Source organism: Piliocolobus tephrosceles, chromosome 6 (assembly GCF_002776525.5).
Source record: "Piliocolobus tephrosceles isolate RC106 chromosome 6, ASM277652v3, whole genome shotgun sequence".
NCBI classification, from domain to species: domain Eukaryota; kingdom Metazoa; phylum Chordata; class Mammalia; order Primates; family Cercopithecidae; genus Piliocolobus; species Piliocolobus tephrosceles.
In genome coordinates, this window is record NC_045439.1 from 30,868,759 (window position 1) to 30,895,000 (window position 26,242).

Sequence of the window (26,242 nt, forward strand, 5' to 3'; positions counted from 1 at the left end):
TGGGAAGTCCTTTAAGTTTAAACAAAACCTCTAAACGGGAAGGGATGCCAACTTTTCCTAGGCTGCCTGCACAGCGGGGAGAAACAGGTCGATCGGAAGATTAAAGACACTAGCCTAAGGACACTCCTCGCCCTAAAGGAATCTGCTTCTCAGCCCCAAACCCAGCTCACCCCAATTCCACGGAGGTCCGCAGATGTTCCCCCCGGAAAGGACAGGACGACCCCGCTGCCGCGAATCAACGCGGCGCGCCCGGAAGCCAACAGCTACTCCCGGGCTCTGAGCTGGAAGTGCGGCGGCCAGCTCCAGCCTGGACCCGGGAACGCTCCTCCCTAGGGTAGGGATGCGCGCTGGAGCAGGCGTTTACCTGTCTCATCTTCCCATGGTTCGGGGCGAGTAGGCGTGGACCACGGTCTGCGCCTACCTCCCTATTCCTTCCCCAGCAAGCCTCAGGGCAGCCGCCGACGGCGCTTCCCCGGTTACTACAACAACCAACAAGCAACCGCCCGCTGGGAGCCACTGCGCAGGCGCTGATAACGCTCAGCTGCGGACGCGGGCGAATGTCGTCACCGCCGCGCAGCGCGGGCGCAGAGCCCTGCCCTCAGCAGAAAGAGTCTTATTTTTTTTTTTTTTCCGCTGTTTTTTTCTCCGCCCCTAAGAGGTTGATCCAAACCCGGAGTTCCGCTAGGTCCAACAGGAGGGTTTACGGCGTGAGCGGCGTACCTGGGGAGAGGTTTAGGCAGCGGCAACCGCTGATTGGCAGTAAAGGGGTTCACTCCCCATCTCCTGCTCGGGCAAAACCGGGACAGCCAATCAGAGAGAGGACTAAAGGAAACGACCCAATCCTGGAGCAGGGCTGAGGGAGGGGGTGGGGGCAAATGGCTCAGGTGGACTCCGGGCTGGAGCTGTTCTGGGGGAGCTTGTTTGCGGCGGCTGCTGCTGCCACTGCTGTGCTGGGGGTCCGGTCGCCAGGTAAGGAGAATATGGGGGAGAAGAGGGATGTAAGTGTCTGTGTTGCTTCTGATTGAGAGGATCGGAGAATCTGGAAAAATAGAGGTGAGATGGAAGGAAGATACCTGGAAGGCAACCTTTTAGGGGGAAAAGGGTTCGAGAGGCGATGACAAGGGGGAGCTAGGAAGATGGAGAAGGCTGGTGAATTCAAGGAAAGAAGGAATGGATGAGCGAATGAACAGCCACTATAAGCCTAGCACTGTACAAAGAGCCTTCACTTTTTCTCATATGATTCTTACAATAACCCTTCGGGTTGATATTTCTATCTCCATTTTGCAGATGAGGAAACCGAGACTGAAAAGTGTAAATGACTTGCCCAGGGTCACACAGCTACTGAGTGGTAGGGCCAAGATAAGAATCCCTCTCTCCTGATTAAGTTTTAACAGCACACCTATGCTGGGCTGGGCTGGGCCAGGGCCAGGACAAAATTTGGAAATAGATGTTATATACACTCTAGGAGGCCCTAAAGCTTTAGGGAAATTAGGTTGAGAAATTGGCAGAGCAATTCAGAAGTACTCAGGTTCTGTCCTCGTCAGCTATCTGTTGGGATTTCTAAGAGCTTCTGTGAAATGGAAGGCGTACTTGTGCAGAAAAGTGGAGAGGTGCAGCTTTTCTAAACCCCGGAGGAGTCTCCTCTTGAGAGAGGGTGAGAAAATAAAGAGGATAGGTGGATCTTGGCCCAAGTGATAATGGCCTATGATATCCAGTAGACCCTCAGTCTTGGACAGAGACCACCTTTGTGATCAGCTTTCCCTGAAGGGCTCATCAATTCACCCTTTCTTCTCTAGATCTCTTTATTGCTTTTTTTTTGGGGGGGGTGGTGTTTCACACTGCCTTGGACCATTGCTGACTGTAATATCTATCTCACTGGGTAGCATAGAACAATACCGAAATTTATATTGCCAAAGTGACAAAGAAAACCTGTTAGTTTATTACCACTTCAGGCCCAAGAGGTTAACCTGACAACAGATAAACCATGGACTGAGAAAATAATAATGAGGATGGGAAAAAGTCATTCCATTATTAGATTATTTATCTATTTTGGTTTTATTTAAATCAGAGTAACTGAAATTACTACTCAACAGGAGTTGATCTAAGCCTTAAAAAAAAAAAAAAAAAAGACTGGGTGCTGTAGCTCACACCTGTAATCCCAGCACTTTGGGAGGCAAGGCCAAGGTGAGTGGATCACTTGAGCCCAAGTGGAGAGGTTGAGGTGAGAAAATCACTTAAGCCTTTGATTTCGAGGCTGCAATGAGCCATGACCATGCCACTGCACTCCAGCCTGTGTGACAGAGCAAGACCCTGTCTCAAAATAATAATAATAATAATAAATTAAAAATAAAAACTATGTAATCTAATTGTATTTTCTATACAACTTGAAGACGGAAGAGGATATGGTATGCTTTTCTTTATCAAAAAATGGGAACTTCATTAAAATAGTCTCAAACAGTGAGGTAGCACTGCAGCAGTCCAACAGACTATGATTCTTATCTCAACTCTGCCGACTTTGCTGTGTGACCTTAAGAAACTTGTTTAACCTCTCCGTTCCAGCCCTCCTCTGTAAGATGCAAATATTAATAGTGCCTGCCTACCTCACTGTGAAGATTAAATGGTAATATGTGTTAGGTACTTGGCACAGTTCATGGTGTAAGTGCTCAATGACTGAAACCTGTTATTATCTTGCAGCCCAACACCAAGATTGCTGTTTCCTTCACTATATAATTTTCTTACTAGTCCTAAAGTCACATGTTAACTTAAACACGCACAATTTATAAATTTGGAAAAAGAAAAGAGGTTTTATCTCTTGCAAAGGGTTACAGCCACCCAACAAGGAAGAGTGCCTCCCACTAAGATCAGAGACAGGTGCTTTGAAGGAGATGGGTTTGGGGTAGAGCTTTATGCTGAACATGTTGGCTAAACATACATGTTCAACAGCTTACAGGAGGAACTATGAATATTCCTGAAGGTGGTCCTGACACGTGCATATTGAACAATCATGTGTAACCACATATGACCCCTGTTCACTTTGGAGTAGAGACCTAACATTTAAGTCTATCACACCTAGGCTCTATGCATCAAAAAGTCTTTTCAGGACACCAAAACACTCAAGTGTGTGATCTTGCTATACTGGCCAGGAGCAGTCCACGGTTGGTGGTCTTATCTGGAGAAAGTTACTGAAATCAGTCTCTTGTCCAATCAAAGGTGTAGTTATAGCTGGTGGAATAGGGGTCATGTAGTCAGCCTCTGTGAGCTAGATGAGCTATAATTGTTTTAATATTGCTTATCTCAAGCCAGTGTTTGTCTAGCTGCTGGAGAAAAAAAAACCTTGTGGCAGAATATAAGTTTTATTCTTTAAATGTGGGAGTGTGTGACTTAACCCTTGCCTGGCATGGCCTTAGGTCCTGTTTATAATTTGGTACCTTATTGCACAACGAATCTGTTCTGTCATTCTTATGATCTCTATTTTAACTTTAATGCTGGTAAGTTGCTGTCTCTAAACCTGAAAAAGGAAGGGATATAACAGGGCATGTCAGACCTCCCATCTCGTCATGGCCAGGGGCTCAGTTTTAGGATTTTTCTGGGGTCCCCTAGGCCAAGAGGGCCTCTGTTCAGTCCGTGGTGGGCTTAGGATTTTATTTTGAGTTGACACACAGCAGTTTATTTTTAACTTTTAGATTGTTCTTCTAGTTTATGGAGCATGGTATACCTGAGAACCAGAGTCCAGAAAACCTAGGGCTGTAAATAGTGACCTCACACCGTAAGTCCCACTCAAATGTATCAAGTTCCATAGGCTTGGAAGAATCTGTCATCAATAGCCTGGCAGGTGTCTGTGAGTATAGTTATAATCACCTTTGAGCTACTTGCATTACAAAGGAATGGCATGGAAACGTGAAGCTATAGAAGTAAAGATAGAGGACTGATTCCAACCCAGAAAAAGGAGCTCTGATTTAGGGTAATATTTTGGAGAAATTGCTTAGACAAAGACAAGTACTGTGCCACTTATTGCAAAGTATACTGTTCATTCACCACTATTAGTGTGACTAAATATCTTTTTTTGGCCTGCTTCATTCTTCCTCCCTTCCTGCTTATGGTTAACATAGACTGGCCCTCATCGTTTCATGTCCTCTGCCTTTGTTTCCAAGGCAAAAAGCCCTCCCACATTTGAGGGGAGTCATGAGCCGTTTCCTGAATGTGTTAAGAAGTTGGCTGGTTATGGTGTCCATCATAGCCATGGGGAACACGCTGCAGAGCTTCCGAGACCACACCTTTCTCTATGAAAAGCTGTACACTGGCAAGCCAAACCTTGGTAAGAAATCAAAGAATTTCTGCATCCTTTGTAGGACTGGCCTTATGCTGTGGTTCCCAAACCAGGCTGTACATCAGAATAACCTAGCAAACTTTAACAAACACAGGTACCCATTTCCCTCACCAAACCTATTTATTGAACCTGGGTGGAGCTCAGGAATCCAGTTGCTAAAAAACTTCCCAGATAATTGTGATGCTGCCTTAGCTAGCCTTTGGCAGCCACTGGAGTAATAGACTTTGTAGTGAGCACTTGACCCTTTTCCCCCCAAGCTTCTCTGAATACTTTTCATTCATTTTACACTACCCTGGGCAATTCGTGTATTTAGAAAAAAAAACAACAACATTATAAGGGCAAGTGAGGAAATAGACTTACTTGGTGACTCTGTGATGCCTCACTAGAAAGCCATAAAGAAGCTTTACATAGATCTCAAAGCCCTCTTCAGAATCAGGTTAGGGCTTACATGACTCATATTCCATGTTACAGATGGAGAGTTATTAATTCAAGGTCTTCCCATGACATAGTCCCTGAGAAAATATTTAAAATCCCTTCCAGTTGGTCTCCCAAAATGAAACTTAAGAAGGCCCATGGCAGCCTTTCCTGGCTTCCTGAGCCTCTCTGCTGAGAGTGTTTGTCCGTTTCAGCTTGCACTTCATCACGCTGGTGTGTGGGGTAGTTTAAGCTGCAGCACCGTTTCACAGCAGATGACAATTCTGTGTCACATTTATAGCTAACCCAGATTCAGGCTCTGACCTAGCTCGTTTTTCTGCAGTGTCTGAGTATAAAATGAAATTAAGTAGGCTAAGGCTCATTTTAAGCAAAGCTCAAATATAATGAGAGTAAAGAACCTGGGAAAGTGAGCAGAATAATTCCATCTTTTCGCCTTCAAATGCTGCCCTCAGGTGGTCATGGAACCCTATATAGATTCACAGATTTTTAGAGGTCATCTGGTCTAGCCCTTTGAGTTTAAAGTTGAGGCAAAGAAGTCCAGAGGTCATGTGACTTAAGGGCATATAGCTGAGCAGAACTTTGTGTGTATGTGTGTGTGTGTGTGTATGTGTGTATGTGTGTGTGTTCAGCCAGCACAGAAGTTGAAGCCGCCATCTCCCTTGTGATCTAGGGGCCTTCATGGTACTCTTCTGAACGTGGCAGTGCTCTAAAGTGTCCCACAGAATTTCACCTCATACCTAATCGGGTTAGGGCTGGTTGAGTACTCTTAACTAGAGAAAAGTCCTCAGTCTTCTCATAAGAAAAGCTATCAAATTGGTTTATAAAGAAGGCAGCTATCCAGGGCGAATGCTAGATATTTGGTTGGCATACGGAATTTTTTCTCGCTACCATCTAATGGTCTTCAGTATTCTGAATTTGGGAGAGCTGTCTGGTTTTCCAAAGGCTGGAAAACTCCTTAAAGCCCAAGTAAACATTAGTAGACCTTTCAGTTGTCAATTTTGTCCCTTAAAAGTTATCTCATTCAGCAGGCAGTAGACCAGCAAAGGAAGTATCTTCCACTGTTTTGGCATCCCCCAGCCACTGGATGCCTTAGCTCAATGGTTTTGCATTGAAATCACCCAAGCAGGGAGTTTCTAGAAAATACTTATGCCTGGGACCCTCCTCCAGAGAATACGTATAGTTGGTCTGGTACCCAGGCCTTGTAATTTTATAAAACTGCCTCAGTTGACTGTAATAAATGTCCAGAGTCAAGAACCACTGTTATGGTGGAACATGACCCATCCTTTCAGGGCAAGATACTTAATACAGCAATGTCAGAACAAAGCTACCAAGAGCAGGGTGCCCCCAGCAAGCAACAAAGAAACAGTGCTTTGTCCCACTGCCATGCATACAGGAAACCAGCCTGGTATTGTTTCATCCAACAGCATAGATCTGGATGCAGGAAGAGACCCAAGCACTCACATATGTTAAAGATGATATGTGGGCATCTAAATTGGTCCCTGGTATCTCTGAGTTCTCTCCCGGATCAGCCTTGAAAGTCTACTGGCCTCCTGGGCATCTTGTATTTCCAGATCAGTCTCTACAACATTCCCCAAAACCTGTCCTGATCCAGACTGTCTTGGCTTCCAGGACAGAAGGGGTAAATTACTATATCTAGGAGTTATTTGCCTAACTGGGCTCTTTGTGGGTTTTCACTCTTGGAACTTGCCTTCCAACTATAGACGTTCGAAGAGAATCTGAGAAGTTCTCATTCTGGAATTCCTTCTAGTTCCCATGTTGCCACCAGGACCTCCATCCTGCCAGCCACAGAGAGGTCAGGTCCAGCTCCCTACCTCCCATGAACCACCAGTGAAATAGGAGGAGTTTGGAAGGAACCCCAGACCTCCGCTTCTCAACACTCTTGCTTTTTTCTGCTACACAGTGAATGGCCTCCAAGCTCGGACCTTTGGGATCTGGACGCTGCTGTCATCGGTGATTCGCTGCCTCTGTGCCATTGACATTCACAACAAGATGTATGTAAGGGAAGGAAGAGCTTTAGCATCCTTTTGTTGGAAATCAGATGTGAGGCATACCTGTTACTTTGAGTAATGGGAACTGTTAATCATTTTAATGCATTAGCTTAACATGTGGATAACAAAATACTCATAGATTACATTCCCTCCAAGCCTAGAAAACATAATAGACCTAACAGGTCTTCATTAAAGTCTGAAAATTCTCTGGAACTGACATAGCAAACTGGCAGGCCATTATCCAGTGGCCTGCATCGTGCCCCTCCACTTCTTTATGAAAGAATCAGCCTTTCTTCTACTGAAGAAGTAGAGTGGTGTGCTCTTTTTAGAGTAGCCACCCACACTTACCTTTCTCACATTCCTCCTTAAGAAGCAGGAATGAACAGAAATCACGATCCATGAAAAAAGAGGAACCCACAAGTAAACCGTTGTATGTGTATGCAGCGTCAGCAGGTGAGGGTGAAAGAGAAGCTGGGGCTCCTGAATTCTACCTGTCTTGGTTACTCAAACAGACCACGGTGGAACAATTGCAGGCAATCAGAAGCCGTAACCGGCTCTGGCCACTGGAGGGGGCTCAAGCTTTCTTCCCAGCAAGAGTCATCATCACAATCTAGGTGAAAACAGTTTGTTCAGGTCACCAAGGGAGGCTGTCAGAATGCCAGCTTCACATTAAGATGTTTTTCTGTCTTATCCAGGCTCTTGGCATCTGGGGAAAAGAGGAGGCGGTAATATTTATTGACCTCCTCTTACTGTGCCAAGCTTTTATCTACATGATCTTGATTAAGTCTCTTCTTAGCAGCCCTGGAGGTCATGATTTTAATTCCTGATTTTGCACATCTAAATATTAGAGATCCAATTAGTTTAAAGAAAGACTGACTTAAGTGAGATTTGAAGCAGGGCTATTAGCCCTTTGATCTCTTCAACCTTATTTTTTTTTTTTCCCCAAACTTGAAACTATAGTTGACTTGTCCTAGATTGACACATACTTTTGGAAGCAGTGTGTTTAGTTCTGGCCCCAGTTTTGTTGGTAACTAGCTTTGCAGTAGCAAGTCCATTATTCACCTTGCTTGCACCTTGGCCACTTCATCCATAAAATGAGAATAGATACCTGTTCTACCTCTCAGGGTGACTAAGAGGAAGGGAGGGTTGAATAATCATTTTAAAGACCTGTACCATGAAGAAGGATTGCTGATGAGTATAAGGGATATCTCTTTTGCTTGTTGTGCTTTTGAAGTGAGCAAAGACAACCCAGACTTATCTTTTTTTTTTTTTTTTTGAGACAGAGTCTTGCTCTGTCAGCCAAGCCGGAGTGCAGTGGTATAATCTCAGTTCCTTGCAGCCTCCACCTCCTGAGTTTAAGCCATTCTTCTGCCTCAGGCTCCCTAGTAGCTGGGATTACAGGCACGCACCTCCACGCCCAGATAATTTTTGTATTTTTAGTAGAGACAGGGTCTCCCCATGTTGGTCAGGCTGATCTCGAACTCCTGACCTCGTGATCTGCCTACCTCGGCCTCCCAAAGTGCTGGGATTACAGGCTTGAGCCACCGTGCCTGGCCTAACCCAGACTTACCTTTATCTCAGTTACCATTTACTTTCCCCTCTGCCCACACAGGACAGCTGCAAATGCTGACTTCTGTTTCCAGCCCTTTCTAGCCTAGGACTTTGATCCATTCACTTCTGATGTGCATTCTGATCCTATTCCCTCCCTAACTGGAGACTGAAAGTCAACACACATACATACTTGTTTCCAAATGGGCCAGGCACGGTAGCTCCCACCTGTAATCCCAGGACTTTGGGAGGCCAAGGCAGGCAGATCAATCACTTGAGGCCGGGAGTTTGAGACCAGCCTGGCCAACATGGCAAAACCCCATCTCTACTAAAAATACAAAAATTAGCTGGGCGTGGTGGCATGCACCTGTAGTCCCAACTACTCTGGGAGGCTGAGGCAGGAGAATTGCTTGAACCCAAGAGGCGGAGGTTGCAGTGAGCCGAGATTGTGCCACTGCACTCCAGCCTGAGAGACAGAGCAAGAGTCTGCCTCAAAAAAAAAAAAAAGTATACAGACATGCACAGGAGAGATACAAATCAAATGTAAGATACCAGTTACTTGTGGGGGTGAGGGAGAACAGGCTCAGAGCAGGATAAGGATACACAGGATGCTTTAACTCTACTCTGTAAGTTTGTATTTCTTAGAAAAGAGTCTCTGAAACAAAGTCTCAAGAGGTTAAGATCTGAGGGAGCTGGGTGTTGGTTGCATTGATGTTCATTACAGTGTTCGGTAAATTTTTTGTATGTGTGAAGTATTTCATAATTTAAAAACATTTTATACCTGAAAAAAAGATGTCAGCAAACAAAGTGGTCAGTCACCTAGTAGCCTGACTCTTCTCTACCTTATAGTCAAAGCTGAAAAACAAGTTCTCTTCCCATGAGGTTGTCACCATGTCCTCAATGTGACTGCTTTTCTAGGCTAAAACACAAAGTAACCAACGTATATTTCAAGAGCATCTAAAAGCCCCAGAGGTGTCCTTGCTCCTTACTCCTCATGAAGCCATTCATTCTGTGGCATCCATCACATAAACACCAACAAGTGCGTGGCCAGATGCCTGCCAGATGGGATTAGACTGCAGAGTCAACCAATTTGGATAAATAGAATATGTAAGCATGCTGGATCCAAAGTTGTCTACACTGCCTGGGATTGTCATAATTCAGGCTCTGCTTTACTATAGCTGAGTTCACCACTTTGCTGAGACTTGGACATTCATTCTGGGTGCCCGAACCATTCTCCTCTCAGTTTAGCAGTTGAAACCTTCAGTTTTGCCCTAGATGAGAATATTGGTGTGATCAAATAACCAGGTCTTCCTCAGGAACAAGTGTCCTTTCTTTTAAGCCTGAATCACATCCTGGGTTCTTATTTGTATGTATCAAGTCTGATAATTTTCCTCTGTTCTGAACAAATAGTAACTTTGGTTCCCATTTCTGTCTGCTTCCTTGTAGGCTCTATCACATCACACTCTGGACCTTCCTTCTCGCCCTGGGGCATTTCCTCTCTGAGTTGTTTGTCTATGGAACTGCAGCTCCCACAATTGGCGTCCTGGCCCCTCTGATGGTGGCAAGTAAGCATCCAACCACCCTAGACCTCCTATAGGAACTGTCCCAGCTCGAGAGCTAGTACAGAGGGTGGACACAGGAGAGAGGGAAAAAAGGTGCTGTATTTGTGTCAGTCACTAATCTTTCCTCTGTATTTAAGGTTTCTCCATCCTGGGTATGCTAGTCGGGCTCCAGTACCTAGAAGTAGAACCAGTATCCAGACAGAAGAAGAGAAACTGAGGCCAGCATTACCACCTCCGAGACTTTATCGTCTTCCGCCTTGGCCGTCTTCTTCCTTCATCGTCTCTCGTCTTTAATTTCTTCTTTTCTGTTCCATCATCAGCCCCTTTATTCACTTTTAGCCTCTTTTTTATTTTTAATTTTTAAAATTTAAAGATACGCATACAGAAAAGTATATAACATGTATGTACAATTTAAAGAATAATTTTAAAGTGAATACTATATAACTCCATCCAAGTCAAGAAATTGACAGCTCCTCGGAAACCCACTGTGTCTCCTTCCCCCACCTGCAACCTCTTTCCAGGATTCCTGTTTCCAGCCTTCCCCTTTTTCCCTTTTATTTTCATGCCTTGATTTGACTTGTGTGGTGGGAACATGTGAACTATGAAACTTAAACCCGCTGCCCACCCAGAGCAGCTGTGACCAAGGGCTGCCTCAAGGGGTTGTCCACGCAGGTTGGGCTCCTCTCTGCTGCTGGACCCAAGACTCTGAACCTTCCAAGGGACAGGCAGTTCTTCTAAGAAGGGCTCCCCTGTGTGTGAGCAAGACCATGGCTCTCCCTCTGTCTACAGATGCATGAGGGTTGGAAGAGTCTGGGCTGTTTTTAGACCTTCTGGTCAGCTGTATTTGTGTAACAACTTTTGTAATAAATAGAAAAACCCTCTGCTCTGATCAGTCCTTGTACTTTGACCTCTGCTAAGACAAGAGCACGGCTGCCTTCTCTGAGCCCTAGGAGAATCACAGCTTTATGCCTGATTGAATACACCATAGTGAGTAGGACAGCTCAAGACACAGGTCAGCCTGGCTGCCTCCAGCTCCTTATTGTCATTTGCTCATTCCTCTTGTATTCTTGAAGTCAAATCTTTTTTCGCACCTCCAAGATTCTGCGTTCACAACTAAACACTAAGTGCCCTTTCTTGTTTCCTCCTAAAGAAGAAACAGATTCTTGAGAGAGCAGAGACAAAAAAATAGAACTAGGCAGCGTAGATGAAACAACTGCATGACATGGGAAGAAGACAACTAAACCCCGAGGCGAATGCACTGGAATGGACAGTTGCTCTTATACCTACCCAGAGGGCCTCCCCCAGCTGGACCCTCATACACAGTGCATGTATCCAAAAGGCCATTGCTATTTCAGCAAATATTTGTTGAGTACTTCTCCATGCCAGACATTTGGGAAAGAGAAATGAACGACACAAGCAATGCCCCTGCCCTGTGGGTCTTACATTGTAGTCAAGGTAACAGAATCAACAAGCCAATACATGAATAAAGAACTTCAAATAGTGATAAGAACTCTGAAAAACACAAGGTATTTTGGTCAAGAAGGAATGTGGGGTGGGCATTGGGGAACATAAATTATCATTAGAAAGTCCTCCCTGGGGAGATGGGATTTTTTTGTTTTTTAGAGACAGGGTTTCACTCTGTCACCCAGGCTGGAGTGCAGTGGCACAGTCACACCTCACTGCAGCTCAACTTCCTGGACTCAAGTGATCCTCCTGCCTCAGCTTCCCAAGTAGCTGGGACTACAAGTGTGCACCACCACACCCAGCTAATATTTTTGGGGGTGGGAAGAGATGGGGTCTCACTATGTTGCCCAGGCTAAGAGGTGGGATTTGAGCTGAGACTTGAATGCCCAGGAGTCAATTGTCTTAAGATATGGAGCAGGCTGTTAGAGCAGAGGGAGCAGCAACTGGAAGATAGAAATAGTATTTTTCAAGGAGTAAGATCTACGTAATCACAGCATGGTGAAGAGTTAGGAAGTGAAAGAAAAGGTCAGAAAGGGAGGCAGGGGGCTTGTAAGTGTGTGATAAGAAGCTTGATGTTTACACTTAAATACATTGGGAATTCTCTTATCAGTTAAGGCTCTTTAGGTGAAAGGACAAAACCTACCTTAAACTAGCTTAAACAATAAAGATAACTGGCTCATATAACTGAAAAATTATAAGATTATCAGCTTCAGGAAGGGTTTGATCAAGACTAGCTCCATTTCTTCACGATTCTTTCAGCACTACCTATCTGCTGGCATCCTCAGGCTAACCTCTTTAATGGTACCAAAGTTGGTTGCAGAAATTCCAGATCTCATATGCCCAGAACACTGTGTCTAGAAAAACATCTCCATAGTAAGAACTATCTTTTCTTTACTTGCCAGCTATATTGTTAGGAGGCAGTAAGAAAAGCAGTGATGACAGTTAACGTTTGAACGCAGATCCACATGAAGACCTCTTATGAAAGGGTGAATGAAAACATTGGATGATTTAGGTCCTCTGAGCATGCATCATAGAAATGTGATTCCCTGGCCGGGCATGGTGGCTCACACCTGTAATCCCAGCACTTTGGGAGGCTGAGGCAGGCAGATCACGAGGTCAAGAGATCGAGACCATCCTGGCCAACATGGTGAAACCTGTCTCTACTAAAAATATAAAAATTAGCTGGGTATGGTGGCACATGCCTGTAGTCCCAGCTACTGGGGAGGCTGAGACAGGAGAATCGCTCGAACCAGGGAGGCGGAGGTTGCAGTGAGCCAAGATCACACCATTGCGCTCCAGCCTGGCAACAGAACGAGACACCTCAAAAAAAAAAAAAAGTGATTCCAGATTAGTAAAGGCAGGGTCCCAAAGGATCTAAAGAGATGTATAGTTAGAGTATTTAGCAGACACTATGGATATTAGATTTCTTAACAGCCCAGGCTTGGGTCCCTTCCTAGATCATTTAAAATAGAATCGTAATATTGTTCCTCAGCTAAGAATTGCTAATAGATACGGTGCTAGAATGCCATAAGCCCAGTAGAACTCTCTAGGGAAAAAAGGCACAGCATACAGATAGTAGCAGCGTATTCAAGTAACATGCACAAGGGGATTACAACTGGGGAGGGATGAGTAACAGGAAGTTGGACAGTTAGGAAGAAAAATGGTAATGCAGGACCGCAGCTGCTGGGACTGAACCGTGGGCCCCAGCCACAGCAAGCTGGTGCATAGCTGAAGTAATCAGAGAACAAACATTTCAACCACCCTTTGAGGCAGAGCCAGGAACAACAGTGGACTCTCTCATCCGCAGTCACTCACATTCCAGCGTGTACACAGCGTGGAAAGAGGTCAGGGTCATGTGCTGGATGTTGAGTTGCAGCCCCTCCATGTAGGCAAACAGTAACCTTTACAGCCTTGTCTTTAAAAAATATCCCTCCCAGATGGTAAGATCTAGCAACAGTGAGATGCTCCTGTGGAAGGCCACAGTTGCTGCTCCTCTAGCCTCACACTCCCCCACCCCAGCCCAGCCCTTCCCCATACCTGAGACAGGGACCTCAGGAATATGTCACAGTCTTGAGGGACTTCTAAGAGCCATCTCTGCCCCACCAAATGATAAGGCAGACCACTTTCTGAGACGTTTTTATTGCCTCGAAACGTCTGATCTTACAAACAGAAAACACAAATTATGGTTTTCAAATAAAGCAATAGGTTTGGTAAACATTGTGTTAATACCTTTTGAAGGGTTGATGAGTAAACATCTTTATCAAAAAGTGAAGCACACCCTCACCTCTCTTCCACACTGACTTACTACTGCCAAAAGCATGAACTTCTTTATTCTATTACATACAGCACGTTCCTTGCATCCATTGCTCGAATCTGTACAAACACACACACACACACACACACACACACACACACACACACACACACAGCTTCTCTCAGGCAGTGGCCCAAGCACCACAGTACTGCAGCCAGCACAGGCTGCCCTGATACGCTGAGGCCAGGGCAGTGGATGGAGCAAGACAGCACAGTGGTCACGATGGCAGTTGCCCAATGCATAGGAGAAATTACCAAAATCTCATTTTTAGGAGATATTATGAAAGCCCATGAGTACAGCCAAACAGCAGGCTAGATAAGAAAGGTCAGCTTGAGTTGGTTTAAAGGGAATCCCTTTAAGTTTAGAATATCTGATAAAGATTATTGCTCAAAGCAAGTGAAGAGAGGGGTTGGTGGTGCAAATACTGTCCCCAGCAGACGTGAGATGAGCTTTTAATTCTAACAGACTCAATTCCCATTTCAAAGGGCACCTTTCCTTCTATCCCTTCCCTCTTATCTCTCAGAAGCAGCTTTGGATTTGTCAGAGTGGAATGAATCAAGATTAGTTTTCAGCAAAGGTTAGAGTAAGTTGGCTGGGATTACCCTGCCTTGGAATAAAACAACCACTTGGGCTAATGGCTGAGATTCCCAATGCAGCATCGAGATAAAGGCATCAGAGGTGACTGTGACACACAGAAATCCCTGGGGAAGTACTTCTGTAAAAAAGAACCTTCCCATTCCCAACTCAAGCTGCCAGAGTTCCCAAATATGGGCCTCCACAAATATACTCAGAAGGTAGCCCCCAGCACCATCACACCTAGGTAGGTAGCCCTCCCGTGTAGGTATCTCCATCATGGCCACAACAAAGTCTTTCGTCAAGTTTATTGATGTTTGGTTTGCTCAGCTCTTAGGAAAGAGGGTTTGGAGACAGACCCCGTTAGGCCAGGAAAATTTAGGGCCACAAGTCCTGGTGGAGCTGTTCCGATGGAGTTGTTCTAGTGGTGCTTCCTCTCCCGCAGAACTTGAGCAGTCAGTCCAATGACCCAGGAGATCACCCCGGCAGAGCAGCTTGCCACTTCTTAGAATTGGGCTTAGGACACTGGAAAGTTGAAGTTAATATCCTGAATAAGCTTTCTTCCTGTGAAAATTTTGCAGGCATTGTCCATGATGGATGGAGGAAAGGAGGGAAAGCGAGAGACCAAGCTAGGATTGACTCAATAATTCTCCATCACTCTGTCCCAACACCAACTCCCATAACCTAAAAGGGGGTGGAGGTGGGAATCAAACGGACATTTGGTGATAGGTGCAATTTTCTCCAACTAAATCATCCAAGCTCTTACGTGGGTTCTAGGAGGAATAGGCCATCCAAGCCACAAATAGTCCCGCTGGTTCCCTCCAAAAACGTCTCTAGCGAAGCCCTTTGCGCTGGCAGTGAGAGCCGTGCTGAAGGAAAAGGTGGGGTGTTCATGTTCCCTGAGTTGTCACCACCTTCCTCTCAGAGATGATCCTCTGACACAGCAGTGGGCACTTTGCTGGTGTTGCTCTCCTCCTCCTCCTCCTGGAGTTTCTACAAAGCAAAACAAACAGGCAGTCCTGTGGGTAAAGGCACAGGACTCCACCCTGGCTGAAGCAGCTGCCTGGCCATGACTAATCAGTGGAGAATACAAGAGCCAGGGGCCACTCAGCATCCCAGAGAGCCAAGAAAGGGAACAAGAAAAGAAGCAACCAGCCCCTGCCATAAACGTCCCCACAAACACACACCACCCAACATCATGAGCTCATCAGAGGGAAAAAGGGCAAGCTTTCTATGATGCCGGGGCCACCACAAATGATCCGGCTCTGAGTGCCACTCTTCCAGGCTCACTCTCAGGACTGAAACAGAAGCAAAGCCCTTTTCCCTTCACGTTCTGACAGCTGAAAACTCACCTCGACTAACCATCAAATCACTGTCCAAAGTGCCAGGTCTGCAATTCCCTGGGAATTTCCAACAACCCCCATTTGGAGGCAGCCCCAGGATGACGAATACTTTTTTATTTTATTTTATTATTTTTTTTAATTTTTAATTTTTTTTTAAAATTAATTAATTAATTTATTTTTTGAGACGGAGTCTTGCTCTGTCACCCAGGGTGGAGTGCAGTGGCCGGATCTCAGCTCACGGTAAGCTCCGCCTCCCGGGTTTATGCCGTTCTCCTGCCTCAGCCTCTCGAGTAGCTGGGACTACAGGCGCCTGCCACCTCGCCCGGCTAGGGTTTTTTTTTTTTTTTGTATTTTTTAGTAGAGATGGGGTTTCACCGTGTTAGCCAAGATGGTCTCAATCTCCTGACCTCGTGATCCGCATGTCTCGGCCTCCCAAAGTGCTGGGATTACAGGCTTGAGCCACCGCGCCCGGCATTTTATTTTATTTTACTTCATTTCATTTCATTTCATTTCATTTTTAGATGGAGTCTCACTTCGCTGCCTAGACTGGAGTGCAGTGGCATGATCTCGGCTCACTGCAACCTCTGCCTCCCAGGGTTCAAGTGATTCTCCTGCCTCAGCCTCCCGAGTAGCTGGGATTATAGGTGCCCACCGCCATGCCCAGCTAATTTTTGTATTTTTAGTAGAGACAGGTTTTCACCATGTTGGCCAGGCTGGTCTCGAACTCCTGACCTCAGGTGATCCACTCGCTTTGGCCTCCCAAAGTGCTGGGATTACAGGCGTGAGCCACTGTGCCCGGCTGAGGAATACCATCATAATGAACATGAAGCAGATCCCACGGCAGTATGCATAATTGCATATGTAAGCTCAATGGCTTTAGCTTTCTAGGGGAGGGATGGCACAGGAATCATTTACAGGGGAAGTCTTATAGGTCATACTTTTTAGGTGGGTTTGGAACTAAACATGACCTGGAAATTATCCTGTGGGGCCTCTAGGTACATGCTGCCAACCTGGGCCTTTGTCTGCTGTTTTAAGAAGTACTTTGTCTGTGACCTCAAAGGTTCTTCTCATTCGCAAGAAGGCCTTGGGCACAGGTGCAGCACCACACAGCCAACACTGCTCAAGGCCTAGAGGACGTGCACAGGGCTAAGACAGAAGCCAGTGTCAAGTGGACAAATGGTGCTTTCTTCCCCAGGGAGTGTCTCAGTGCCTGTTTGTGGCAATGGCAACAGCTGTAGAATCCAACCTTCCCATTCTCAATCTTGCTAACACTTGGCATCAAGTCAGCCTCAGCCATGAGGAGCCATCATTCAGGCAACTAATAGCCTATTTCAGTCACTTAGTCTCCCCTCTCTCTCTGACACACACACACACACACACACAACACACCTGCCTCCTCCAAAGCCATCATCTTGAAATCACAATCACAAATGGGAAACAAGTTAGTGCAACTACTGTCTATGTGCTAGAAGAAAAATGGAAACCCAAAACAATAAGATGTTCATAGTCAAGGACAATTACTACCCTGTCCCAGAAGTCCTATCTCTTTTTCCCTAAACTATACATCTCACTGATTAAAAAGAGCAGGACTGGCCAGATCTGCTGTGTGCCCAGTCTTCACCTGACTCTGACAATGAATTTGTCTGCAGGTCTCTGAGTTACACCAGCTGCCACGGGGTGTGTAATATCACGGCTCCAGAGGGGGGCTGCTCTGTGATGGCTCTGGCTTCCTTACTGGTGTCAGTCCCAGCATGACTTTGATCCCACATAATACCATGCTGCCACAGGTGGCAGGGAGGTCTACAGACACACAGTGAATTACCCAGGGACACAAGACAGGTGAGGACCATTTATCGGGACCTAAGGTTCTTATTTCTACTCATCGCTATTTCCAGCACCCCACACTCAAAAGAGACTGGGCCAACAATTGTAACCTTGATTAACAAACCTGGTCCATGTGCACAAAGAGCTGGCTGCAAGAATAATGAAACAGTGGAACAACTGAAATAATGAGTGAGATGGAAATATACGGTAGACATAAGGCTGTGGTGTAATGTAATAGTGTGGAAATGTTATCAAGCTATACTAACAAGTAAATAAGCAGAGTAGAAAACAAAATATACACAAACATGTCCACAGACTACAACACTGGAAATGCTACTAGGTTATCTCTGGGAAGCAGGATTATAGGTGATTTTTATTTTCTTTGTTTGCCTATGTCTGCCAACATAAACACAGGTTATAAAGTAAACAGCAAAACCTCATGTCACTTGACATAACACATCATATTCCAAACTGAAATCTTTCACCACGCACCTTTTCCCAGACTCACTATACATATATTTACCCAAGTATACCACATCATTTCTCTCTCTCTCTTTTTTTTTCCCCCGAGACGGAGTCTTGCTCTGTCACCCAGGCTGGAGTGCAGTGGCACAATCTCAGCTCATTGCAACTTTCGCCTCCCGAGTAGCTGGGATTACAAGTGTGCAACACTAGCCTGGCTAATTTTTGTATTTTTAGTGGAGATAGGATTTCACCATGCTGGCCAGGCTGGTCTCAAACTCCTGACCTTGTGATCCACCCACCTTGGCCTCCCAAAGAACTGGGATTACAGGCATGAGCCACTGTGCCCAGTCAGCGTACCAAATCATTATGCCCCGTTGTACACAGGATGGGTGAAAATCCATCTCCACGGTGGCCCTACTATGGCCCTGACACAGAACTAAAGAATGTCATTCCTGCTGAAAGGCCTTCCCTGTCTCCCCAGTGAATTTCCTGTTCTAGGCTCCTTCTTCCACATGCTTATCTGCTGCTGCCTGCCAACTCTAGAACGTAATAGCAAAAGACAAATAGTAAAGACCTAAAGATTATCATCTATCTGCCAACACAGATCCTTCAAACACTAAAAATATCCCTTACAGATATCTCTTGCCTTAGAAAATTGGCAAAGACTTTTCAAAATGAAAAATACTCAGTGTTGGCACTCATATGACTGCCTAGCAATAGAAATTGCTAGTACTCAAAATACCTTTCTAGAGTTTAGCAACACATATCAAAGTATTTGAAATGGGTATGACCATTAATCCATTTCTCCAGGAAATATGGTACTGGAGAACATACACAAAGATTCAACTTCCAACATATTAATCACAATATTATTTGTAACAGTTCAAAACAACCTTAATGTCCACAGACAGGAAAATTGCTAAATAAATCATGGCTTATCCATATAAAGGAACACTATGCAGGCATTAAAATTATGTTGTAGGCCGGGTACAGTGGCTTACTCCTGTAATCCCAGCACTTTGGGAGGCCAAGGCTGGTGGGTCATTTAAGGTCAGGAGTTTGAGACCAGCCTGGCCAACATGGTGAAACCCCGTCTCTACTAAAAATACAAACATTAGCTGGGCATGGTGGCATGCACCTGCAATCCCAGCTACTTGGGAGGCTGAGGCATGAGAATCACTTGAACCCAGGAGGCAGAGGCTGGAGTGAGCTGAGATCGCATCACTGCACTCCAGCCTAGATGACAGAGCAAGACTCTGTCTCAAAAAAAAAAAAAAAAGTATGTTGTAAGAGACTAGCTGCCTGATAAAGTGCTTGCAATAAGTGAAAAAAGCAGTTTTATTTTTGTTAAAAAATATGCATTTATATACACACATTCATATGTCCATGTATATATTGTAAGTGGATATAGATATGCAGCAATCAATGCAAAAAAGGCATCTCATCTCTAAATGATGCAATTACAGGATGACTTTTAAATTTTGTACACTTTTATGTATTTTTTACTTCTTCTACAAAGAGCATGTATTACCTCTATCAGTTTTTTTAAATTTTTGAAGACATATCTTACCTTTACTCTTTCTCAGATTTGAAATTACTTTCATCATCACTCAGATTTGATACCTAACATTTTGTTTAAAGTGGTTCCCGGCTGGTTAGAACAGATGGAAAACACTTTTCTGTTCTAGGTCATACTCCTGGTCCTCTCCTCTCCTACCACACCAGCTCCTGCTTCCTGCCTTGTCCTTTCAGACCCCTACTGGCCACTCTTTGGCTCCGTCCCCATGGCCCTGCCTAAGGAGTTGTCATATGCCAGGAGAGTCACAGCCTTAGGGCCACCACTGCCACAACAGAGTGGTAGATCCAGGCTTTCCCTTCCTCCCCAGCCACTGACCCCAGGCTGAAAGCAGTGGAGCCAGAGCCTCAGGACTTGGCTCAAGATCCAGTCGGGGGTGCTGTTCAGCAGCCTGTGACAACAGTGACACACTCTGGGGATGAGGCCGGGGGCTCTAGGAAGAGGGTAAGAAGTGGGAGAAGAGTCCGAGAAAGGGTAGCAAGAAGGCAACGCCAAAAACGCCCACTGAGGAAAGTCTTAGGATGTCATGTGTAAGTGATGAACTGGTCTCCCAGCTGTGACAAAACCAGTCCCTGTGGAAGTTCTCCCTGCCCCACCTCATCAAGGATGTGTTGCCACATCCTCATCAAAAGCCATGGACCCTGATCTCAGCCCCACAAAGCTCGCACATACTTACATTCTCAGGAGTTTCTTTGTTTGCTTTCTGTCTCCGGAGATCTGGCTTAATGAATGCTAAGGTTGATAGATTAAGGAGGAAGAGAGACAAAAACACAGTTATTACGTTCATCCGAGAGAAGAAACCTTCATTTCCTAAGGGTCACAGGTATCCCGAACTTACTTCAGATACTCAAGAGAGCTGGTGGCTGAGGGCACTGTCAGCCAACTTGAGAGAGCCGGAGGATCGCTGCTGTCCCTGACAGGCAGAAGCCAACAATGACGGTGGCCTTCACTTAAGGATCAGGGACTTTGCACACATTGGTCTAATCATCACAGCAATCCTCATTTTACAGATTAAAAACTGGGGTTCCCAGAGCTTGGTCCACTTGCCCAAGATCAACAGCTATGGAAGTTAGCATCATAGTCTGTGATTCCAACATGAGTCTTCTGGCTCCAAAACCCATGCTCCTTCTACCAAAACAATGTGCTGCCTCCGAAACAGATTCCCCAACAAACCCTTCCATCTGTCCCCCTACATATGTACTCCCTATCTGTTGCCTCATTGAGACACTGGGGTCCCAAATTGCCAACCTGGGCCTCATCTTGCCCTCAGGCTCCAACTCACCAGTGAGGGCTGCTCCAAGAGTAAGGAACAGACACAGGAAGATGTTCCCAGGCTTGGTTCCATAGTTGTCAATAATCTGGCCCTGGGAGATGGTAAAGATGATCCCAAATACCTGGAAAGGCATGAAGAAGATAGGAAACAAGGGCCCAGTCAACTAACTCATGAGGAGAACTGAGCTGCCTTGATGTAATCCCAGCCCAGCTAGGAAACAAACAGGAAATACGAGGCTCTACCTGTGCAGATATGTTGAGGAGGCCGGAGGAGATGCCTTCTGATTCCGGGTACGTGAGCTCCGCGGCAAACTCAAATCCCAGCGGGAGATAGCCAGTCATAAAGAAGCTGAAGTCCAGACCAGAGAAACAAGGGGATGAAGAACTTCCAGCACAAGAAGGATGGGGAGCCCACCTCCTCCCTTAGGACTCCCTTTGCTGTTTTGTTTCTTCCCACCAAGACATACTAGGCCCTCTAATGATCTGGGCCATCCTCTAAGTGGTCATACCAAGGAGAGGGGCACCCCGAAGGCCAGGAAGAAGTTCACAGGGAGACCTTGTGCTCAGTAGGCCTCTGGGGTCCCTTGCTGCTTCTCCATCTTGCCATCAGTGACAGCCAGAGTCAGCATTTACAGAAAGGGCAAGGATGCCTGGTGTGTTCAACCTTCAGCTGAGTGACTATGTCCCGGGTACACAGGCCCTGCACTGGTAGTGGGAAGTTCCTGGATATTGAGCAGCATTTCCATGGCTCTCTGGGACCTGGAAGGAGGACCTTAGAGTCCTCCTTATTTCCATCCGGAGAGGAGCCAGCTGAGGACTGAGTGCCAGAGTACACTCTCTCCCTTTCTGTCTTTCACATGCACATAAAGACACACACACACACACACACACACACACACACACACACACACACACTCTCTCTCTCTCTCTCTCTCTCTGTCTCTCTCTCTCTCATATATACTCTCATAGGAAAATAACTGGGAAGCAGAGCTGAACAAAGACTCCTGTGAAAGAGGTATTGTTTCTTATGTTTTCTCATACAACAGGTCTAGAAAATTCCAACTTTAATTTCTGTTTTGTTTTTTTTTTGAGATGGAGTCTCGCTCTGTCTCCCAGGCTGGAGTGCAGTGGCTCAATCTCGGCTCACTGCAACCTCTGCCTCCCGGGTGTCAGCGATTCTCCTGCCTCAGCCTCCCAAGTAGCTGGGACTACAGGTGTGCGCCACCACACCGAGCTAATTTTTGTATTTTTGAGTAGAGCCGATGTATCACCATATTGGCCAGGCTGGTCTCGAACTCCTTACCTTGTGATTCACCTGTCTCGGCCTCCCAAAGTGCTGGGATTACAGGCGTGAAGCCACCATACCCGGCAACTTTAATTTCTTACATTTGCACCACGCTTCTTGATGCTTTCATATCTATTATTGTTCTCAATCTTTCCAACAACTCGACAAGGCAGGTCACTCTTATCTTCCTTTCCAGACGCGGAAATTGAGGCTCAGAATGGTTAAGTGCTGTGCCCATGGTCTAACAGGTAGGCAGCAGCAAAACTGAGACCAGGACCCAGAGTCTCTGGTTCCAAGCCCTGTGTACTTTCCATAATCCCATGTTGTCCAGGCAAAGCTGAAAAAGACTCTAAACAGGTTGTAGCCTCCAAGAGGTCGTGAAGGGTGTGATTCATGCTTCATTCCATCCCAAAAGAACAGACAGCCCAGGCTGCCTTTGGAAGTACTACAAGTACTACCAAGATCCCTGGGCACCATGTCCATATCTCCAGAAGTCAGTGAGAAGGCAGCAAAGGCATCAATATTGCATTCTAGGATGCTGGAAGCTCTAAGAGCCATGGCCTGGTGTTTTCTAACAAATAGGCCAGAGGTGAAACTTACCCCATGGTGCCAGCAGTGATGAACACTACCCACAGGTGTCCCAGGTTCAAGGTAAATGTGTACACCACCATGCCCACCAGAGTCATGATATAGACTACCAGGGTTGTCTCTCTACAAGTAGAGGCAAAGAAATTGAATCAAACACTTCTGACTTTAATAGGCTCATTCATTCATTTATTCTACAAGCATCTATTAGATATCTGCTGCATGTCAAGCCCTCTGCTATGTTCTTGGAGTTTTGTTTTGTTTTTTGTTTTTTTGTTTTGTTTTCAGAGATAGTGTCTTGCTCTGTTGCCCGGGCTGGAGTGCAGTGGCGTGATCACAGTTCACTGCAACCTCCACCTCCTGGGCTCAAGCAATTCTTGTGCCTCAGCCTGCTGAGTAGCTGGGACAGTCATGTGCATCACACCCGGCTAATTTTTGTATTTTTCATAGAGATGGTGTTTTGCCATGTTGGCCAGGGCCTGGCCTTGTTCTTGTACATTTTCTTTCATAGAACTTTCTGGCCGGGCGCCGTGGCTCAAGCCTGTAATCCCAGCACTTTGGGAGGCCGAGACGGGCGGATCACGAGGTCAGGAGATTGAGACCATCCTGGCCAACACGATGAAACCCCGGCTCTACTAAAAAATACAAAAAACTAGCCGGGCGAGGTGGCGGGCGCCTATAGTCCCAGCTATTCCAGAAGCTGAGGCAGGAGAATGGCGTAAACCCGGGAGGCGGAGCTTGCAGTGAGCTGAGATCCCGCCACTGCACTCCAGCCCGGGCGACAGAGTGAGACTCTGTCTCAAAAAAAATAAATAAATAAAAGAACTTTCTCTCCATGAGGGTGTTGGACACTGATAGACAATGATCACAAAAAAAAGTTATTTAATTACATCACAATCAATGCTACAAATAAGTAAGACTAGTAAAGTATGAAGCCATCTTACGATATCTTTGTTCCGTTTCTGTAGAACCCACTCAGCAATATCAAGCTGCCCCTTTACTTGTCATGTCCTAGACAGACAGGAAAGGCAAAGCCCTTTGTCCTTCTCCCATCCCTCACCAGAAAAAAGAAAAAACAGGACAAACATCAGCCATGATGAGGTGGCAGTCATGTTTAGGACTACCCCAGAAGCTGTCCAATTACGTTCGTCTGCTTTATCCCAAGACCCATGACCATGTCAGACGACAGTGCTCTCTGTCACCTACAAGTTCTTTTTCTTTTTTTTTTTTTGAGATGGAGTTTCACTCTTGTCACCCAGGCTGGGGTGCAGTGGCGTGATCTCAGCTCACTGCAACCTCTGCCTCCTGGGTTCAAGTGATTCTCCTGCCTCAGCCTCCCAAGTAGCTGAGATTACAGGCATACGCCACCACACCAGGCTAATTTTTTGTATTTCTAGTAGAGATGGGGTTTCGCCATGTTGGCCAGGCTGGTCTCAAACTCCCGACCTCAGGTGATCTGCCTGCCTTGGCCTCCCAAAGTGTGCAAATTATAGGCGTGAGCCACTGCGCCCGGCCCAGCAAAGCTTTTTCTGTTGAGTCTGAACTACTCCACTTCAGAGAGCAGGAACTAAGAGAGAATATTCTCTCGGCCTGAACTGAGTGTTTGACTTCCAAAGTCAATGTGAGAAACCTTCCCTATCTTCGCCCACTTCCTGTTACATTTCCCTCTGTCAGTCCCCTCAGGAGTTCCATCAGCAAGTCTTGATTTCTATTTCAGGCTCACCCTTCCTGTGCCCCTCCAGCAGTTCTCTTCCCATGTTGCCCACCTAGGACTCTGCTGTAGCGCCGACTCCTGCAATTCGACCTGCATTCTTCTCCCTGCACTACCTAAGGCAGGGCACAGGCACTGCACATCCCTCTGTCCCCCTACCATGAACATCAGGACTCAGATGATGAAAGCTTTAAAGCTTTTCTTTTCTTTCTTTCTTTTTTTGAGACGGAGTCTTACACTGTTGCCCAGGCTGGAGTGCAGTGGCGCGATCTCAGCTCAGTGCAAGCTCCGCCTCCCGGGTTCCAGCCATTCTCCTGCCTCAGCCTCCCGAGTAGCTGGGACTACAGGCACCCGCCACCAAGCCCGGCTAATGTTTTTTGTAGTTTGTTTAGTAGAGATGGTGTTTCACCGTGTTAGCTAGGATGGTCTCGATCTCCTGACCTCGTGATCCTCCCGCCTCGGCCTCCCAAAGTGCTGGGATTACAGGTGTGAGCCACTGCGCCCAGCTGAAAGCTTTAAAGCTTTTCTTTACACATCACCCCTGAAGTCAGAATCATGGGGGAGGCACCAACTGGCACACTATGGTTGTGTCAAACTAAACCCTCCATCTCTTGAGTGCCAGATTCTGTGAAGCACTTCATATGCATTTATTATTTCAATTCAACCTTTACAAAAATTCTGTAAGAAATATCTAACAATTTCTCATTTTACCAATGAAACGGAAGCTCATGCCACTCAAGTTACTTGTCCAAAGTCACCAGCTGAACAAATGCAGAGCTGGGATGTGAACTCAGAACTGGATTTCAAACCTGTGTCCCTTCTGCTACTGCATGCAGGAATAATGATGCACTATGTGGTTACGTCTTTGGAAAAGTTCAAGGTCAGAGTCTCCAAAGGATGCTGCTCCCACCTGGTGCTTCAAAGCAGCTGCTAAGGGTAGAGGAGCTTCCTTCTCCCTTCTCGCTCCTCCCTCACACTCTTCCCACCAACTCTGCAGAAAGCAACGTCATGGACTCCAGTCTTGCCCGATGATCCCACAAGCTCACCAGGATGAAACTTTAACCATAGCTTCATCCTAAACCACTGACCAGTTTAGAAAAAACTATTTGTAGTCCCAGCCTGAGATAAACAGACCTCACCATCCAATTTCCAACCTCCAAACCAAACTAGACAAATCTGGGAGCCTTAGAGTGGCAAGGACTGGCTCCAAAATGATGGGATCATAGAGCTCTCATCCCACTGGAAGTAGCCCTTTCTCTGCCTAGGTAGTGGCACAGGGAGAAAAATATCTTGTGCTGACCACTGGATTTAGACATCACGTGACACTAGGAACTGGTGACATCCAGGTTCTGAAGAGGGATGAGAAAGTGTCCTTCCCAGTCCTCCCATTATCTTTTCTAATTCATCTGAATCATCTGGCTGCCCATGTCCCAGCCCAGCCAACATTCCAATCCCTCCCTCCTCCTGCCGCAGAGCAAGCCCTGGAAAAAGGGACACTGTTATTCAGTGGTTTGGGGATGGCCAGTCCTCACTGCTCTTACGTCCGGCTGAAGCAAGCAACTAACAGCTGGCAGCGATGAGACAGCGGCCAAGCCCCGCCAGCAGTAATTAAGCTGAGCCAGGCTCCTCGTCGCCACCTCCCGACGGATGGTCTCAATTGCAATGCCTTTGATGAGGGCAGCCAGAATGAGACCTGGTCTGACCAGAGCCTCACAGAAGCGGGTTTGTGTGGCAGAGAACAGGTCTGCCACTGTCTGTTGCCTGCAGACACAGGGAACTTTGAAGGCCTTGACAGAGCAGCCAGGGACACTGCTCTGCCCCAGTACAACACAGCCCAGGAGCTGCCCCGCCAGCCAGTGCTAACTGAGTACCCAGTGAACGGGCAGCACTGGAACATCACAAGGGAAGGATGTTGGGCTGCTGCTCGCCAGAGCATTTTCTCCAAGGCC

At 46.2% G+C, this 26,242-nt stretch overlaps 3 protein-coding genes across 17 annotated transcripts in view; 1 reads left to right on the forward strand and 2 right to left on the reverse strand.

Moving 5' to 3' along the window:
• The window catches only part of TTLL5 (tubulin tyrosine ligase like 5), a 301,096-nt gene extending 300,553 nt beyond the window's left edge, over positions 1–543 (reverse strand). For 10 of the 11 annotated variants that reach the window (XM_023184491.2, XM_023184480.2, XM_023184475.2 and 7 more), the window contains exon 1: positions 365–543. The gene's annotated coding sequence lies outside the window, so the exon portion shown is untranslated. Of the gene's footprint in view, positions 1–170 lie in introns of all 11 variants that reach the window. The other variant, XM_023184434.2, reaches the window with a different exon arrangement.
• A 7-nt stretch (positions 544–550) lies between these two features.
• On the forward strand, positions 551–10,770 carry ERG28 (ergosterol biosynthesis 28 homolog). The gene is made up of 5 exons (XM_023184415.2): positions 551–969; positions 4,152–4,315; positions 6,684–6,774; positions 9,766–9,884; positions 10,019–10,770. The coding sequence occupies exons 2-5, from the start codon at positions 4,183–4,185 to the stop codon at positions 10,096–10,098; spliced, it is 423 nt and encodes a 140-aa protein (XP_023040183.2). The 5' UTR covers positions 551–969; positions 4,152–4,182; the 3' UTR covers positions 10,099–10,770.
• A 2,698-nt stretch (positions 10,771–13,468) lies between these two features.
• Positions 13,469–26,242, reverse strand: part of FLVCR2 (FLVCR heme transporter 2) — a 71,795-nt gene continuing 59,021 nt past the window's right edge. For 3 of the 5 annotated variants that reach the window (XM_023184370.2, XM_023184399.3, XM_023184381.3), the window contains 5 exons: positions 22,598–22,708; positions 20,956–21,061; positions 20,723–20,834; positions 20,117–20,172; positions 13,469–15,225 (listed from right to left, as the gene is read on the reverse strand). In XM_023184370.2, the coding sequence (XP_023040138.1) occupies positions 15,154–15,225; positions 20,117–20,172; positions 20,723–20,834; positions 20,956–21,061; positions 22,598–22,708 (457 nt within the window). In that variant the 3' untranslated portion in view covers positions 13,469–15,153. The remainder of the gene's footprint in view (positions 15,226–20,116; positions 20,173–20,722; positions 20,835–20,955; positions 21,062–22,597; positions 22,709–26,242) is intronic. The other 2 variants (XR_002724885.3, XM_023184390.3) reach the window with 2 other exon arrangements.